Consider the following 16,707-nt stretch of genomic DNA (forward strand, 5'->3'; position numbering starts at 1 on the left):
AACTAATTTTTATACCTTACAAGCGCGCGCGTGCACGCGGTTTGATTGCTCGTTAACGGTCAGCACGGCAGAGGGGAGCATCCCCAATGACTAGAGGATGTGCGGGAAGTGGCGCGGGAACCGCGTTAAAAATTACTTTGCGGGTCACATCTTTTTTTTACGAATCGAACTACCTTTGATTTCGCGGAGTACGTTAAAACTTCTAATACACAACAGAGATAAAATATATATTACACAAAGAATACAAAAATTGATAACAGACAAGTAAAAATACCAAATATAACATATATATAAAATTCGGAATAAATTATAACATTTAAAATATTGGTTAAATAACATTTCTTATTGAGTTCATCTTTTGTAACACATTGACTTGAACATGACAAACATGCATTTATAGCTCGTATAATTCCATTAAATTCTTCTTTCAACTGTACATAAAATGGGTAGTTTCGTATAAATGATGAATGATCTATTAACAATTCGGGAATAGTTATTTTGTTTCTAATTTAATGTGCATAAGACAAATGTATTGACACTTTTATTATTGCCTGCAAACAAAATTACTTTACTATTATATATTGTATGTTATTACTAATATATACTATTTTGCGTTCAAAATTAAAATAAAATAGCTGATAGCAGATGATACCTGGTGATACTTAAATTTTCTTTTCTAAAAGCATTTATGTAGGTTGGTATTATTAGTTTATGTTGTCAAATTTGGCAACCTTGTGAAGACTTTCATCGTGTAGTTGGAATTACGTTTCCTAACCTAACAAAATATCTGTTTTCTAGATTAAAGAGCAATATACTATTTAACTCATAATAAGCAATTAAGGAAATAATCCTTTTTACTATAATGGCTGAAGCAATGCGTCAAACTGTGGCTGGAATGTTGAAAGGCATTGAAAGGTGCATTATTCGTTACTCAAAAGTGTAATCTAATTCATATCTTATATATGATTTATTTCAATAACACAAAAAATACATGGAAATTTAATATATTTCTTTCAATATTTAATTATTAATTTATTTGATCTCATAAAAATTTTATTTATATTGTTATCATGAAGAACATATTACAATCATATACATTAAGCATGTATGGCAAATAAAATAACTGTAAATATATTTTTTATATTTTATAAAAATTTCAGATATAATCCAGATCATTTAGCAACCCTAGAAAAATATGTTGAAATACAATCAAGAGAGAATGCATATGACTTGGAAGCTAATTTAGCAGTTTTGAAACTATATCAATTAAATCCACACAGGTTTAACATGGATATTACTTGCCAAATACTGTTGAAGGCTCTAACAAATCTTCCTCATACTGATTTCGTACTTTGTAAATGTCTTCTCAGTGAACGAATTGTAAGTTATTCATTTATCATCTTGATCCTTATATTTTCATCAAAAATATCTTGATTTATAACTTATATATTAATTAAGCATGATCTTAATTCAAGAACACATTTATAACATATATAATAAAACATTTTTTCATACAAAATATATATAATTTCTCATTTACATTTTTTACATAAATATGTTGCTAATCTACTTTTTATAATTAATGCATAAATTGACCAATAAGTTTAAAATTATTTTTACAGATGCAAGAAAGTCCTATTAATCAAATCATGTATTTGGGAGACATTTTAGAACAATGTAATTTCCAACATTTTTGGGATAGAGTTCTTTCTATGTCCGATCTTTGTGATAGGATTGTGGGATTTCAAGATTCTATAAGAAAATTTGTTTGCCATGTAGTAGGAATTACATTCCAAACAATAGATAAAAATCTCTTAGCACAACTTCTTGGAGGAGTTGATGGTAATGTTTTTTTTACATTTTTTTAATATTTTATAAGAGATTTATGAAAATATTCACAACAGAATATTTTGTTAAAAAATATTATATCAAAAAAAATAATTATTCTAAACAACATAAATCCATTAAAGCGTGAATTTATAAGCTAAATTCCTTGAATTAATATTGTTAATATGTTTTACTTATCAATATTATGTAACATTTATTCAAATTTAGAAATCTGTTTTTTAAGTACAAATTATTATACTACCCAAAAATATGTATGAATACAAATTTAATAATAAAATAATTTATTTCAGATACCACATTAAAACATTGGGTAAAAAAATATGGATGGAAAGAAGAAAGCAAGTCCATTATCTTTATAGCTAATCAGGATGAAAATATTAAAACAAAGAATATTACAGAAAAAATAGATTTTGAAAATGTCGCTGGTTTAATGGCTGCTTGTCTTTAAAAGTTATATCTTCAATAAATTTTTTGAACAAAATAAATTTCTTACTTATTTTATAGTATAATACTTTTTTATGTATAATAATTTCATAACACATATAAATATAAAAAATATACATTCTGCACAATTTAAATACAAATGAATTTCATTAATATTTTTAAAAAATTGAAAATTAGTACTGAATTTTGCATAAACTGGAATATTTCGTAAAGCATATGAATTCATAAAATTTTATAAAAGATATACTAAAATGTTTGATTATATGTATTACAAGATTTTGTTGAAATTCATTCATTGACATTACATTCAATATAGTTACTAACACTTGATTCAATCATGTGAGTATTAAATTTGCAAGTATATTTAGACATATTTAATCTTATGGAATGACTCACAAATACTAAAATATATATTAATTTAAGAGTTTATCTTGAACTATAAGCGGATCTAATTTAATGAGGAATTAAATAATAATTCAACAGCAATGATACAAAATTGGTATAAAATTAAACCTTCAAACATCTTTCCTATGTGTTACTTTTTCTACATTTTTAACTAAATATGAGATTATTTAAAAAAAAACTTTATTAAAGACTAAAAATTATTAAAAAATATTAGAATGCTGTAAATTTTCTAATTTTAAATAATTAAACGTTTTTAATAATATTTAAGTATTTGAAGTAGACAAATATAATATGTGAAAGTCTTCCTTTTTCTTCTCCTAAATTTTGTAATGTAATATCTTATTTTTTCGCAAATTGCATTTAAATAATGGAGACTGTCTTAAACATATAGAAAAGTATTTATGGCAAGCAAAGCCATAAAAGAGCATTTACATCTCAATATGTGATTAAGTATTCATCTAAACTTCATGATCTATCAGGTACGCATCTTTTCGGAAAGTATAACGTGGTGGGTTTTGGCAAGGAAACATCCATAGAATTGGATGGCTCTTGCCACAAACCTGAGAAAGTAAAACCAGAGTACGTGAACTGTTTCTTTTATAATGATGATTATTCTGCATATGTTCCATTATGTTTTCTTCTCCGAGGATACCTTGAAATTGGTCTACCAGCATTGCGATGACAAACATGCCAAACAGTGCTGATTCCAATACCAATATAACACAGTGTAAGCTGCAGAAAAAACTTCTTGATTAATTTCATTTTTTTCTGACAACATATTTCTGTGTGTACTTCAAATAATTTTTAGATTTGAATAAACTTTACATGTAAATTTGAATATTATATAAGAAAAAATTACTAATTATTTAATCTTCTCTCAAAATACTCTTATTCTATTATTAGAAGTTGAATTTAAGTCAGAATGTAATTATATAATTATTATTTCAAACAATAGTGAAATATTTGAAACACACATACATGCGACTCTGTTTGACAGCTATGTCATTACTGCACCGAGAACATTCTAAAATCCATGAGGTTATCACCAAGCCTAGTGCATAGAAGGCCAATATTCCAACATAGACCAAAAATTGAATAAAGTACTTTTGATTTTGTTCTCCAACACAGTTGTTTATCCTTTGAGCAACGTTGTAATTAAGTTCAATGTTAAAAAATATCATTGAAGTATATAAATCATAAATTTGCTATTACTGCATTATTATTCTTATTATAATGAATGTTTGGTAAAAATACTAAAAAATAATACTAAGAAAATATCAAATTTAAAAGTTAAGAAATAAAAATTACAACTGAAAATAAATAACAACAAAGATCAATAATTAATCGCTAAAAATTGCATAATTTTTAATTGAATTTAATATTTTTTACTACTCTACAACTGTAAACATGTTTTATATTCCTATAAGTTATAGCATACCATGGACAATGATGATCCATTCGCCTAACACATCGTTTACAAATTCTACAATGACATGCTTTGGGAGGTCTATATGTTTCGCATCTAGTACAAACAGTCCAACTGTCTCTCTCATCACATTCAATTTTTGTTTCTGGATTATCTGTATGAATGTCAGAAAAGTCCATACGACTTTGAAGTAGTGGCACAACACCAGGATCACTGCAGACTGCTTTCAAATGTGATATTATCAATAATAATACAATAGTGTTGAAAGCCACAACATGAAAGGGACCCCACAAACTGTACATAATAATATACAAAATGAGATTAATTGTAAATCAGTAAATAATTAATGCAAGTGCATTTCCTGAAGATGCATCTCTAATTACAAGAAAAGTGCAATAATGTAATAAAGTGGAAAAAGAAACATTCCATGAGCAATATTTTATTAAGTTAAATTAAAAGTATATTAAAAGATTAAAATACACATATCCATATTGATATAAAATTTATGCAAAATCAACTTCGTACAAATAAATATAGAACTACAAATAAATAGGTTTACAAACATAGAATATTATTAAATGCACCTGTCTTGCAAACTATGCAGGATAACCCAACGTACGACGACGTAATCTGCATAGAAGACAGCAAGATATGTAATTATGATACACACAATCCCACAGGGGTCTTTTACAAACATTTTTATTTATTCCATACTCTTTGCTAGCAAATATATCAGCTATCGTCACAGACTTAGAACGAGTTTATGTAATTTCGTTCTTCATTGAATTTACATTATACGAATTCAATTCAATCTTCCTTAATTCCATTTAAGTTTAAGTCTTTTATTCTACAATTGCACTAAAACATCAAGTCGGAACGTATTTATAGGCAAACAGTTGATTTATTTCACTAAATAATGTTAAAATGTTAGCACAAATATTAAATTTTCTGACCAATACTGATCACTATTGACTAGCCTAAACTGACCGCCATGATATTGCTGTCATAAAATACCACGTGACGTCCCCCACTACTCCAATATAATCTTTTCCCCTGACTGAAAATATATTTTAATTTCTTTGTTAACATTGTAATATTCAATAATGAAATGCTGTTTAACATGATGGACATAACCTAACAATTATTAAGTTTCAATAATAAATACATAATTTCTTTATTCCTACAAATTTTAAATAAAAAAATTAAATATATATTAGCTTTTGAACAATATTTTATAATATAAATTTCGTAATTTAATAAATATTAGGCAGCATAATTATGATAGCATCAAATAATACAATTGCATTGAGAAATTGATATCAACCTCAAGAAGGAATATTTTCTTTTCAAATGTTATTTGCTTTAAGTGGATATTTAAATGGAAATATATGAACGTGGCATAGAATCGCTTTGTGTAAATATACAATAATGCATAATTAAACGAAAACTTTATTTACAGAACTACTCGCAAATAAAAGTAATAGCGATAATAATAATAATAATAATTAATAATAATAATAGTAATAATTAATAATAATAATTAATAATAATCGAATCATTATGAATCGATTAACGATAACTATAACAAGTGAAAGAAAGGGACAGTAAAAGACAGAAAGATAGGAAGAAAATAATGGTAGATTGCTACATCGGTGACTGTGATGGTGTAACAGTAGCAACAGCAGTTGAATAGACTTCAATAGTAGTAGTTAACGGTAGCTGTAGCAATAACTTGTATTTTGGACTTAATTCTCATGTACAGACTTAAGTTCTTTAATCTGCTTAATAAGATACGCCTTCTCATCATTGAACTGTTCGTCTTCGGAACGGTCAGTGTGGAAGCGCGTCAAGAATTCGATTAATTTTTCCTGATTACGCAGTAATATATCTAAGATTGGTTTCGGTTTATTTGGATTCGCCACGAATACCTAAAAAGTTACAAACAAATTTTTCTGATTATTTTCTAAATCTAAATAATAATGATGATCCTAAACTACGTAAATATACCTTAAAAACATGAAACGCTTCAAACTGAATATTACGTGATTTTTCTTTGAGCATATTCATCATTAATTTCAAATTATCAGGATTCGAAATATATCGTGTCATTACCTGAAATTTAAGAACTGTCGAATTAACATGCTCTTAAGAAGGTACATACATATATATATAAGCACGCATACACACACGTGCGCGCGCGCACACACACACACGTACACTATACATGTATACATATATATGCTTTCTATAACTACTGATAATTATACATACGGTAAAATTGTGTCTATCGAGTAAGAGTTCCCCTAGCAGTTTCAAACTTTGTCGTCGCGTAACATAGTTTTCTGAATTCAATAACCTTTGATAATGAGAGAAAACTTTATCGTAATTAATTTCTAAAAACTCAGCGCTCAGTATTTTATGCCTGGTAAGTAATTCCTAAAAACCAACGTACCGGATGCACCAAGAGTATTCTTTACTTTAAGTACGATATATCATGCGCTTATCATCGCTTACTTTGAACGTAGAAAACGCGTCGGAAGCTATGTCGAATGTTGACACTTCAACGTATCTGAAAAAATTGTAAAAGTCGTCCGAATAGATCATGATTTTTGCCAAGGCCTCATATCTTGCACATTCTCTTAACATAGTGCCACAGTTTAAAGCAATGTCTTGGTGCTCATATCTGTAATTATTACATTTATAAATTAAAATATTTCATATTTATATTTAACAAGTAGAAGATGAATATTGTACTTTACCAGAACTTACCCAGACATGAGAGTAAACAATATTTCCGGTTTAGTACATATATACTCTACTGTTGGAGATCTGGTTCCAATTTGTCTCCGTAATATATTATTAAACACTTGAGCAACATCCTTCTTTCCCTAATGAAATATTATAAAACATAATAAATATATGAGTATATAAGTATATTAATAAAGAAACAAATAGTATATCATAAATAAAATATTAAAAGTTTGAAAAATTGCTGCACAATTTATAATTTGATATATTGTAAATATATCTAAACCTACCTCAAAATCTATGCGACTAAGATTTTGCACAAGTAGAAGCAACAAATTACTATTATACAATTCTTGGGCCAATTGGGCAACAACAATATCTGCTTGAGGCTCTGTTTCGGCTGTTCCATAAAGCATATTTTTTATATGTACCAAATTTTTACTGACATCCTCTTGAGCCTAAAAATTAATGTATTGCGTCATAGAAACCGAAATGTAGTCTCACAACATACCTTTTCTACCTTCTTATCACCACGCTCCAATGCATTTACTGCTTCCTTAAGAGCTTTTACCACCTCCGCCGGACTCTTTTGAGACTTTCCGAACAGAGGCATGTTTTTCACAATGTACAGACCTTGCGGAATATATGGAAACAATAAACAACTGTTAGATCTCTTGTTCTAGTAAATAGTTCATATAAACTGTAATTAATACAATGAAATAATGTGCACTACTATAGTACATAACCATTACGTAAATTCCAAACATAGAAAATCCATTTGGAAAATTCATTCTAATATTTTGTGCACAAAAACATAATGAAATAAAATTAAAAGAAAGTAAAAATAAAATTATATCAAATTTAGGTTAAAAAATTACGTGATTTTATTGCTGCAATAGTAAGTGGTCCAAATTTTGAATTAAAAGAGGCTATGTATGGTATTTTTCATATTCCAGACTTATAATATCCTCATATATGTTTATGCGAAGAGTCTTTTGTAGGATATACTCTTCTTAAATATTTTGTTCATATATTACAAGATTTGCAATAAATTGCGCCAAACATATTTCTTCAGGTTATATCTATAGATGTAAATGTCAAATTTGTTACAGGCTACGACCTATTATCATCAAACATGATATTATAAATATTAATTGTGTCTGTTTTCTTATTTCGAAAGTACACATTCGAATTAACCTAAAAATTTTGACTTTCGCCGAAGTCAAATTTAAAAATTCGTTAAGTGATTTAAAAAAAATAATTGAACCGACAAACACTGCAAGAAATATGCCGAATGAAATAGTTGCAACAAAAATGGAGGTCGTGTATCAAGTCGATCAACGATACAATGACGACAGAAAGGTTCAGGTAAAAAAAAAGAAAGAAATCAACAAAGCAACATAAAATTTATACATGTTTATAAAAAACATGAATGATATAAAATAAAAATTTAACAATTTAAAGAAACTAGAAGAAATCGAATTGCGACTTGTTAGGGTGCGAGTTTGTTGAAGAAGATAATAAATGTTTAACCTGAGCGTTTCAATTGTCTCACGAGCCTTAAAATAATCTTACCATTCAGTCAGACCCTGAACGAACCCTCAGCCTCGGTTCGAAGTATTCTATACGATTCTTTTAAAAGCACACATATAAGGCAACTACTTTTCAATTCAATATTTCGTGTTAAAAACACAATTTATTCTATTATGACAACTCTATTGATAACAGATCCCGAACCTACGCAATGCGATAAAGTTTCTTTTAAAGAACGCTACAAATGAATTATTTGTCTTTGAAAACTTTTGACTAATTGCACGATTCTGTGACGTCTCTTATCAAAATTCTTTCGCGACTAATGCCGAATCTGCAAAAACATTATTGGTCTTGACTATCTAGAAACTTTCGTTTCAACCAATTGGAAAGCTTCGAAATTAAAATCACGCATCAATTCACTTAATTAATACGTAATCTTGCTATTTAAATGAACTATTTTTTATTCTATTTTCTTATAGGTATAATTACATACTTTTTCTTAGGAGATGTATTGGAAAATTATTTAACCTGAGAAATCACAAAAAATGTCTCGTTTGATGTTATTTTGAACTACGTAACTATTCTGAATGTTTTTTATTAATTAATTATGTTTTAATTAATTAAAATCATTAGAAATATTCTTAGGATTACTTTGTACATGATATATTATATATTGAATCGTGGCGCGAAAATTTCATATACTTTATCGCTTATTTTTTATACAAATAAGACTATAGTGAAACAGTGCATAAATTTTAATACTACACTTCATTTGAAATATATCTTAAATAAGAAGTACTTCTAAATACCTATCTTAATTTAAAATTCATGTGTGTTTAAAATCGATAATAAAGTAAATAAATTACGAAACTTTTATTTGGAAGTAATAATTACTTTTAAATATTTAATTCTTTTAAAAAATAGCATATTTGATGGAATTAAATATTTGAATGGGACTAATCTTTACGCTATTTACTATGTATAGTAAAGTCAATTGAGATGTACTACGCATCCTTTTTAATTTACTACGCGTTTGTGTTCAACATAAGTTATTTATTGGATAAAAGCCGACAAATGGGTATTACCAATCTGAAAAATAAAATCCCAATAATAGTGTTTGGCACTTTGTAACACTAGAAACAGGTTTTTCTTGCAGATATTACAGTGCCCATAAACGTGGAACAGAAGGAGCCACGTGACTGGGAAAGCAACCAATCAGCTGTTTAACTTTGTCATGCCGCCAAGCTCGTCTCTATTCTGTACTGTGCACGCGGAAGCTAGATTTGTGTTGTGTGTGATATTTTTCCAATGAGCGTTTTCATAAAATGGTCGCATTAGTACGATAAAGAAACAGCTAGCTTTCAATTTTGTGCGTGCAATAAGACGTTCTTTGATCGGTATATCGTTGAATTCTGTTCTCAAATGGTTCTATATCATAGTCGCCATTTTGGTGATAGACCGAGCCAAGATTAGCAAGTGTACCTATGATCTTTTTATTTTCACTCGGCATTCGGTCGATCGTCGTGATCGTCGGTGACGCCGGGACGAAATTCTAACCTCGAGGATGACGCAACAAAACAAAACGATGAACTTTCTCATACATGACGCGAACGGTGAGTATGCCGAGTGCGCGCCAATTATCAGCATGCCTCGCTTCGGTGATAATGCCTTGATTTTCTCTCATTTTCTTTAAAATCACGTAGTTTCACTATCGTTGTCTTGTTCCCGGTTTCATGCTCGTGTTTCTGTTATTTTTCGTTTGATTCTTGTTAATTGCAATTTCATGTTGACTCTTCTTTTTTCACATACATGTCTGTCTTATACTCTGTTTCTTTCTAAACTATCTGCACTGAATTTATGGAAAGATGTTTTTATTTTCTTTTCTATTACTAAACAGATAAAATCAATTTACTTCTAAGTTGTTTGACTTTAGATTGTTTAGGAATGTACTTACTTGTTTGTCTTGATTGTTCAATCGAAAAAGGTCACTTTTACTTCACAATGCTTATATTCAAGTTTGAAGATCCTGTTCAGTATGTTTTTAACAGTCATAGTTAAGGTATATTAGTTCGGAGAGTCTTTGTTTAGTTCAATAATTTTTCATGTTTATGTTTATCAAATATTTAAATTTTTTATTAATTACTATTGACTTTATATTGTTTGATGTTATTATAGTACACTTATAAAGTTGGTCATACAATGAAAAATGTATTTTCTTGTTGAATAAAAAAAAATTCATATATTGATGTTGTACTTGTTTAACTATCAAAATAGTAATAGAATATTTAATATCATTTTAGGTCATCCACAAGTAATAAAAGTAGTGCAGAGTACTGCTAATAAGGCATTGGGTGGTATCGTCAGTACAACAAATGCAGGTGGCCTTAAAGTCTTTAAGACTCCGAGCCAAGAATCTCAGGTATAATAAACAATATATGTATAATAATTTTATTTGCCATTTGAACCTTTTTTTAATTATAATATTTATATAGGAATAATTCAGTTTTTTATTTTAATATTGAATTCAGTGATTTCTGATGTTTAGGTTTTGTCATCTAACGCACAAGTTCTTAGAACTATCAGTCTGCAGAGTCCTTCAACTCCTGGCCAAAGTGAGTAACTTTTTCAACAATTATTTTTATCTAGTCATCCATCTCTTTGTGTATTTTTTCTTAACAAATTTAAAAAATTAGTTTTTTATACATTTGAACCTTTTTGCATAATTATTTGTCACATTATCGCTTATTTGAAAAAAATATTGTAAACATAAGTTACTCTACTTCCAGAAAAATATCTTATAGGGAATATAAATTTTGTTTAGTTGAACATACTTTCAAGATTTCAAGGTGACCTTTGTTTTTTTAAATAGGTCTATATATTTTTATTTAGGTAGGCATGTAATTCACTATAAAATGAATTCATTTACCTATAACATGTTGATCTTTCAATGTCATTCAAAGATGTTTATGGAAATTAAAAATTTATTTTCTATGAATAAAAACAAAATTTCCTTATCAGAGTGAATCTGATTTGTTCATAAAGATGATACAAATTTACATTAATATTTATATTCATCATTATGTTTCTAAACAAAGGGCATTCTTCAAATGAATTTGTCTTGTAATAAACTACATGCCTAATTGAACGAAAATATATAGTTTCATATTAAAAAATAAAAGCCATCTTGCAATCAGAGGTGTAATTAGATAAAATTTATGTCCATCATTAGATGCCCTCTTTGAAACAAATTAATTTGAAATATCTGTTTGAATAACCAATATTTCAAGATATATTTATGTGAAAATGTTTATACGAGATGCCGTGTATATGCAGTAATATAATTTCTTGTCATTTAATTTTGAAATGAAGGATATTAAAACAATATTTTTTGTGTGCAATTATTCTAGGGTTGGTTACAATACCATTACAGAATACAAAATTAGCAACAACCAAGGCTGGTGAACCTGTACTGACCAAAACTATTCAATTAACATCTGCACAAATGGTATGCTTTATTCAAAATAATTACCTCTGTTGGTAAAATTTTAATACTAAACTCATTAAAAGTTATAGGAATATATGAACTGATTGTTTTGTTTATTTTGTTTTACAGAGTGATATAAAACAGGCAATAGTATCTCAGCAGCAACAACAACAACAACAACAATCTGGTAATCAACAAATTGTGAAAGATGCAAATGGAAAAACATATATTAGTCCAATATTGGATCATAGTGGTTCTAGAAAAAGACAAGATGTTGAGGGTGGTGATTTTGTACCAGAGTAAGGATTTATCTATTTTAATGGAATATTTTTTTATACGTGTATTTACTATTGCCTTCATTCTATAGATTACTTGTAAATCTTAATGATTAAGAACTTAAATATTTAAGACAAATTTTTAGTAACATATATTTATCATTAATGTTTTATTTTCTTCTTGATAGTAAACGGAGAAAAACGGAAAAAGTAGGTAAAGGATTACGTCATTTTTCAATGAAAGTTTGTGAGAAAGTTAAAAAGAAGGGAACGACGTCGTACAATGAGGTTGCGGATGAACTTGTTGGAGAATTTACTAATCCTGCTCATATAAACTCTTTAACAGATCAGGTATGATTTTCGCCATTTCTCTTCATTTAAAGTAATATAAATAAAGAACAACGTATTATTTTTTGTTTTATAGCAATATGATCAGAAAAATATTAGAAGACGTGTTTATGATGCTTTGAACGTTTTAATGGCAATGAATATTATTTCAAAAGAGAAGAAAGAAATCAGGTGGTTAGGTTTGCCAACTAATTCTCTTCAGGAATGTTTGGCACTTGAAAAAGATAAAAAGAAGAAAATCGAGAGGATTAAAGCGAAAACACAACAATTGCATCAATTGATCCTCTCGCATATCTCTTTTAAAAATTTGGTGGAACGTAATCGTGCCAATGAGAGTCTGCGTGGCCCACCAAAACCAAATTCTGCCATACAGCTGCCATTCCTGATTGTGAATACTAGCAAAAAGACTGTCATAGATTGCAGCATTTCAAATGACAAGTATGATAATAGAAACAAGTGATTTTTTTATTACTGTCAATATTATATTTTAATTGATAATATCAAATCATTTTGGTTACAGAACCGAGTACCTGTTCAATTTTAACGATAAGTTCGAAATTCACGACGATATTGAAGTTCTAAAGCAAATGGGTTTAGCTTTCGGTGAGCAATTTGTTTTATATTTCTTTTTGAATCTATCAGTCAGATTAATTAAAGAGAAATAATATTTGATCAGGTTTAGAGAAGGGTGAATGCACAGAGGAAAATTTGCGGAAGGCCAAATTAATGGTTCCAAAATCTCTGGAGAAATACGTGGAACGTACGTATGATTCATAATTAAACAATTGTTCAAATCGTTATATGAATTTTATATTTCAATGCTTTACTTTAGAACTAGCATCTGGTGATTTGGAAAAATTCATCCCAGTGACCATTCCTGGACCAAGTACCTCAATGGAAGATCTGGACACAAAATTGGAAGGCTCTCGACCTCCTTCATCTTCTCATACTTCACTTTCAGAGGATGTTCTATCGCCACCCTCGCAGTATTATTCCGAGGAGGAAGATGAAGAAGAGGAAAGTGATCAAGATGACCAAGCCGATAGTGATCTCGAAGTTAACTAGCACTCCGAACGATTTTCTCGGGGCTGGACTCAGGGTGAGTAATTCATAATATATAGAATTAAAGAAATCTTTTTAATATACAAATAGTGTAAAATTTATATTTTACAGGATACTCGTCACTGTTAGCAGCGTACTCGACATGGTCGTCATCGATATCGCTCTTAAAAATGTCATTCTTGTGCGCAATCAGGATGCAAACGAGTGACGGTAGTCGGGGGTCTCTTAAATATGGAACCTCGTTGTCACCGTTAATAAAAGTCTGTTAATGAAAAATGAGGATGGTCAAAAAGTGAATTAAATGTCGATTGGGGCCAAGGAGAAACACACAAAAAAAAACAAGAAACAAATCGTGTAGGCATAAAACACAAAAGCTTCAGAACGTCTCGTCTGAAAAAAGGAGACTCTCGATGCATGACGATCGACAGGATCCATGATTATGCGGCGCGACTGAAACCCGGGGTGCTATTTTAATTGTGCATCATCTTAACAGGTTTATATGACTAGCATCTATGTATTGTAAATTATAATCTTTACAATGATATCGATATTAATGTGTACGAGACATTATGACCAGTACTCATTTTCTTATGGCACGTTTACAATTAATATCGCCCAAGCTAATATGCCGAGATAAATGGTATTCTGAACAAGGGCACACGTCTGATTCAATTTCGAACTAAAAATAATAAATTGTAATAATGTTATTGCACTGTGTATATCAATTTTCTCTACCTGTATGTGTTTAATTGCTTTTCCATCTAATAGACATATATTTGCTTGTTTAAAACTTTGATTATAAATTGATATAACAGAATATAATTTATAAATATATAATATTAAGAATAATTATTTTAATTTCAGTTTTTATAGTTATTTATAACGATCATATATATGTATTATATAAATTCAACATTTGTTACTGTTATCTGAATCAGTTCAAATAAAAGATGAAAATAGATTTACTACAAGTAGTCATAAAAGCAAATCTGTTCCATGTTTTTTACTTCAATTTTTACTATGTATCACAAAACATTTTAAATCAAATATTTACAGAATGCTTTATAAGTTGCTTTTCTTTTTCATTATAATTACTCTTACTATTGCTATTATCAAAATTATACATTTTTATTCAAGATCATCATCGTCATATAGATCATCAAAATCTGAAAGAAAGCATTATTACTGATAAGATATCAGTAGTATTTGTTATGCTATCAGCATTAATTAATTTTGAATGAAAATATTATCTTTATTTACCATTGAAAAAATCCGCGTGTACTGCTTTTTCACTTGCAGTTAAGTCAACCAATAAACGACTACCTCCAACCTAAAATAATTTTAATAAATTCATGATTATCAATATTCGTATTGGTTTATTATTTCCTTCAGAACAATCATTTACAAACTTTTCGAAAATTATCAATATATATAATTTGGAGAAAAAAACGGTGTTTAGCTCATCATTTACTTATAAAAAATTAATGTTTCAATGTAAACATAACCTTATTAAACCGATACGTACCTCTTCTAATTCGATGTAAGATCCAGCACCTTCTGGAAACATCTCATCTGCTACAAGGGTAGGTTTCATTTTATTACAAATGCGAATTAAACAAGGACTGTGTAAATTTTTTGCAAGGCTATTATGGCTGGATATATGTACAATTAATAACAACAAGCTACCACGTAACAATAATATGTTATTCAAAGAATTTGAAATCTTGTATCAGCGCCCTCTCGAGAAAATTGACAAAGCTACACAACCAGGTAGGTATGTATTTTAAATTACTTTTTAAAATTCTAATGGATATTTTCATAAAAAAAATAAGGATTAAACAAAATGGTATTCAACGATATCTACCTCTTTTTTTTTAAAAAACTGTAATTATTATTAATCGTAATAATATACTCATCATTGACAATGACGCGGCTATGTGCACATTAAAACACCTTAATCCGTATCTTACAAGATCAGCTTTTCTTTTACACTATATACAGTAGCTAAATATTGTATTATTTCATTTTGCAATATAATAAAACTATTTATATATTTATATATGCACGTATGTGTTTTTGAATCGTTGTAAGTGTCTACACTTTCTATTTTTACATGCAGACACGTGCAACAAATTATAACAAAATTCATCAGCTTCTTTAATTTTCTTTCTATGCTTAGCATAAGCAAGAAACGATTCGAAATTAAACAATTCTGCTTGGCTTGCTTTTTCTCTGTACAACGTAATAGGCTCCTCTAAGGCTCCGCTTAGCGCCGACGAATTTTTTCTCCGGCGTCCAACGGCGTATAACGTTATTCTTCGTCTCAGAATTCAGGAGACTATATAATTTAATATTAACATCTCGTTCGACCCTAGAACCAGCCGACTCGATTATTATATTTTACTAAAATCACGATTAAAATCACGATTGGAATTCTTCTGATTTTAGTTGGGATTATATTTTATTTACAAGTTGATTAAAGTTAAACTTCTCTTTCGTTGAGTCCGCATATTCAATTGCATTTAACTGTAACTCTCTATATTCTATGTAAAATCAATCATACAGATAACAAAAAATATACATATCAAAACTTGAAAACAAAAAATTGTCATCTTTGAGCGAGATAATCTTCGTGATAGCTTTGATTTATTAGAACGATCTACAATGATTCTTTTGTACCCCATATTGTTTGTATAAATATACAGAATAAAATATTGTACAACATTTTCTAAATGAGGAGATTCTTGAGCTAAAGTAACATAATTTTAAATGTTTCTACGGCTTTGAGAATCATACAAGAGCAAGAAAAAGAGATAGTCGAATATAATAAAGTATAGGTATTTGTAGCATATTGCACCGTCATTTTACATATAGTTTATTTTGACTTATAAAAAAAAATGCTGATTAGACCACTCTTTTTATGAGTCATAAAAAGTTGTCGTTCAAAATGAATATTGTTACAACAAGAAAAAAAAAAAAAGAAAACATTTATAAAACATTTCATTTGCACGTTTTCATAGATCACAATTCACATATGATTTCATTAAATGAAATCGTTCTTAAAATTGATAAATAGTAAGCAACAATATTTAAAAGTGACACATGAGTCACGAATTATTTAAAAACGTTTAAAT

General features: G+C 28.6%; 5 protein-coding genes across 8 annotated transcripts; 2 read left to right on the forward strand and 3 right to left on the reverse strand.

Annotated features, from left to right (window-relative positions):
• Positions 1–716: 716 nt before the first annotated feature.
• Positions 717–2,329, forward strand: LOC122566285 (eukaryotic translation initiation factor 3 subunit K). Its single transcript, XM_043723348.1, has 4 exons — positions 717–915; positions 1,161–1,380; positions 1,623–1,842; positions 2,139–2,329. The coding sequence occupies exons 1-4, from the start codon at positions 863–865 to the stop codon at positions 2,294–2,296; spliced, it is 651 nt and encodes a 216-aa protein (XP_043579283.1). The 5' UTR covers positions 717–862; the 3' UTR covers positions 2,297–2,329.
• A 128-nt stretch (positions 2,330–2,457) lies between these two features.
• On the reverse strand, positions 2,458–5,417 carry LOC122569386 (palmitoyltransferase ZDHHC7). Its single transcript, XM_043730367.1, has 4 exons — positions 4,708–5,417; positions 4,136–4,417; positions 3,676–3,834; positions 2,458–3,429 (listed from the first exon to the last, which is right to left on the reverse strand). The coding sequence occupies exons 1-4, from the start codon at positions 4,818–4,820 to the stop codon at positions 3,156–3,158; spliced, it is 828 nt and encodes a 275-aa protein (XP_043586302.1). The 5' UTR covers positions 4,821–5,417; the 3' UTR covers positions 2,458–3,155.
• Positions 5,418–5,552: 135 nt separating this feature from the next.
• Positions 5,553–8,733, reverse strand: LOC122569376 (protein Mo25). Of its 4 annotated transcripts, none has more exons than XM_043730352.1 (9): positions 8,447–8,733; positions 7,750–7,953; positions 7,392–7,504; positions 7,162–7,329; positions 6,893–7,011; positions 6,638–6,806; positions 6,395–6,559; positions 6,131–6,235; positions 5,553–6,051 (listed from the first exon to the last, which is right to left on the reverse strand). In XM_043730352.1, the coding sequence occupies exons 3-9, from the start codon at positions 7,482–7,484 to the stop codon at positions 5,869–5,871; spliced, it is 1,002 nt and encodes a 333-aa protein (XP_043586287.1). In that variant the 5' UTR covers positions 7,485–7,504; positions 7,750–7,953; positions 8,447–8,733; the 3' UTR covers positions 5,553–5,868. The 4 variants fall into 4 exon arrangements, with proteins under 4 accessions (XP_043586287.1, XP_043586267.1, XP_043586278.1 ...); XM_043730332.1 differs by having other exon boundaries at positions 7,383–7,504; positions 8,447–8,732; XM_043730343.1 differs by lacking the exon at positions 7,750–7,953.
• An 846-nt stretch (positions 8,734–9,579) lies between these two features.
• Positions 9,580–14,280, forward strand: LOC122569374 (transcription factor Dp-1). Its single transcript, XM_043730307.1, has 11 exons — positions 9,580–10,017; positions 10,705–10,823; positions 10,950–11,016; positions 11,812–11,909; positions 12,018–12,187; positions 12,352–12,514; positions 12,588–12,949; positions 13,032–13,114; positions 13,188–13,271; positions 13,344–13,610; positions 13,685–14,280. Exons 1-10 carry the CDS (start codon positions 9,969–9,971, stop codon positions 13,574–13,576), a joined length of 1,428 nt encoding a protein of 475 aa, XP_043586242.1. The 5' UTR covers positions 9,580–9,968; the 3' UTR covers positions 13,577–13,610; positions 13,685–14,280.
• A 271-nt stretch (positions 14,281–14,551) lies between these two features.
• On the reverse strand, positions 14,552–15,293 carry LOC122569405 (COP9 signalosome complex subunit 9). The gene is made up of 3 exons (XM_043730402.1): positions 15,099–15,293; positions 14,834–14,903; positions 14,552–14,739 (listed from the first exon to the last, which is right to left on the reverse strand). The coding sequence occupies exons 1-3, from the start codon at positions 15,165–15,167 to the stop codon at positions 14,702–14,704; spliced, it is 177 nt and encodes a 58-aa protein (XP_043586337.1). The 5' UTR covers positions 15,168–15,293; the 3' UTR covers positions 14,552–14,701.
• Between the last annotated feature and the right edge of the window lie 1,414 nt (positions 15,294–16,707).

This window comes from Bombus pyrosoma, linkage group LG1, assembly GCF_014825855.1.
Source record: "Bombus pyrosoma isolate SC7728 linkage group LG1, ASM1482585v1, whole genome shotgun sequence".
NCBI lineage: Eukaryota > Metazoa > Arthropoda > Insecta > Hymenoptera > Apidae > Bombus > Bombus pyrosoma.

Bases quoted from the DNA above. Each gene is read 5' to 3' on its own strand.
- LOC122569386 (XM_043730367.1), bottom strand. From the start codon at position 4,820: ATGTTTGTAAAAGACCCCTGTGGGATTGTGTGTATCATAATTACATAT. The intron at 3,835-4,135 runs GTATGCTATAAC...CGTTGCTCAAAG, and splicing joins ATGGATCATCATTGTCCATG to GATAAACAACTGTGTTGGAG. The intron at 3,430-3,675 runs GTATGTGTGTTT...TTTTTTCTGCAG, and splicing joins GCTGTCAAACAGAGTCGCAT to CTTACACTGTGTTATATTGG.
- LOC122569405 (XM_043730402.1), bottom strand. From the start codon at position 15,167: ATGAAACCTACCCTTGTAGCAGATGAGATGTTTCCAGAAGGTGCTGGA. The intron at 14,904-15,098 runs GTACGTATCGGT...AAATTATTTTAG, and splicing joins CTTACATCGAATTAGAAGAG to GTTGGAGGTAGTCGTTTATT. The intron at 14,740-14,833 runs GTAAATAAAGAT...GCTTTCTTTCAG, and splicing joins ACACGCGGATTTTTTCAATG to ATTTTGATGATCTATATGAC.
- LOC122569374 (XM_043730307.1), top strand. From the start codon at position 9,969: ATGACGCAACAAAACAAAACGATGAACTTTCTCATACATGACGCGAAC. The intron at 10,018-10,704 runs GTGAGTATGCCG...ATATCATTTTAG, and splicing joins TCTCATACATGACGCGAACG to GTCATCCACAAGTAATAAAA. The intron at 12,188-12,351 runs GTAAGGATTTAT...TCTTCTTGATAG, and splicing joins GGTGGTGATTTTGTACCAGA to TAAACGGAGAAAAACGGAAA.
- LOC122569376 (XM_043730332.1), bottom strand. From the start codon at position 7,484: ATGCCTCTGTTCGGAAAGTCTCAAAAGAGTCCGGCGGAGGTGGTAAAA. The intron at 6,807-6,892 runs GTAAGTTCTGGT...TAATAATTACAG, and splicing joins TTGTTTACTCTCATGTCTGG to ATATGAGCACCAAGACATTG. The intron at 6,560-6,637 runs GTAAGCGATGAT...GTTGGTTTTTAG, and splicing joins ACGCGTTTTCTACGTTCAAA to GAATTACTTACCAGGCATAA.
- LOC122566285 (XM_043723348.1), top strand. From the start codon at position 863: ATGGCTGAAGCAATGCGTCAAACTGTGGCTGGAATGTTGAAAGGCATT. The intron at 916-1,160 runs GTGCATTATTCG...TAAAAATTTCAG, and splicing joins ATGTTGAAAGGCATTGAAAG to ATATAATCCAGATCATTTAG. The intron at 1,381-1,622 runs GTAAGTTATTCA...TTATTTTTACAG, and splicing joins GTCTTCTCAGTGAACGAATT to ATGCAAGAAAGTCCTATTAA.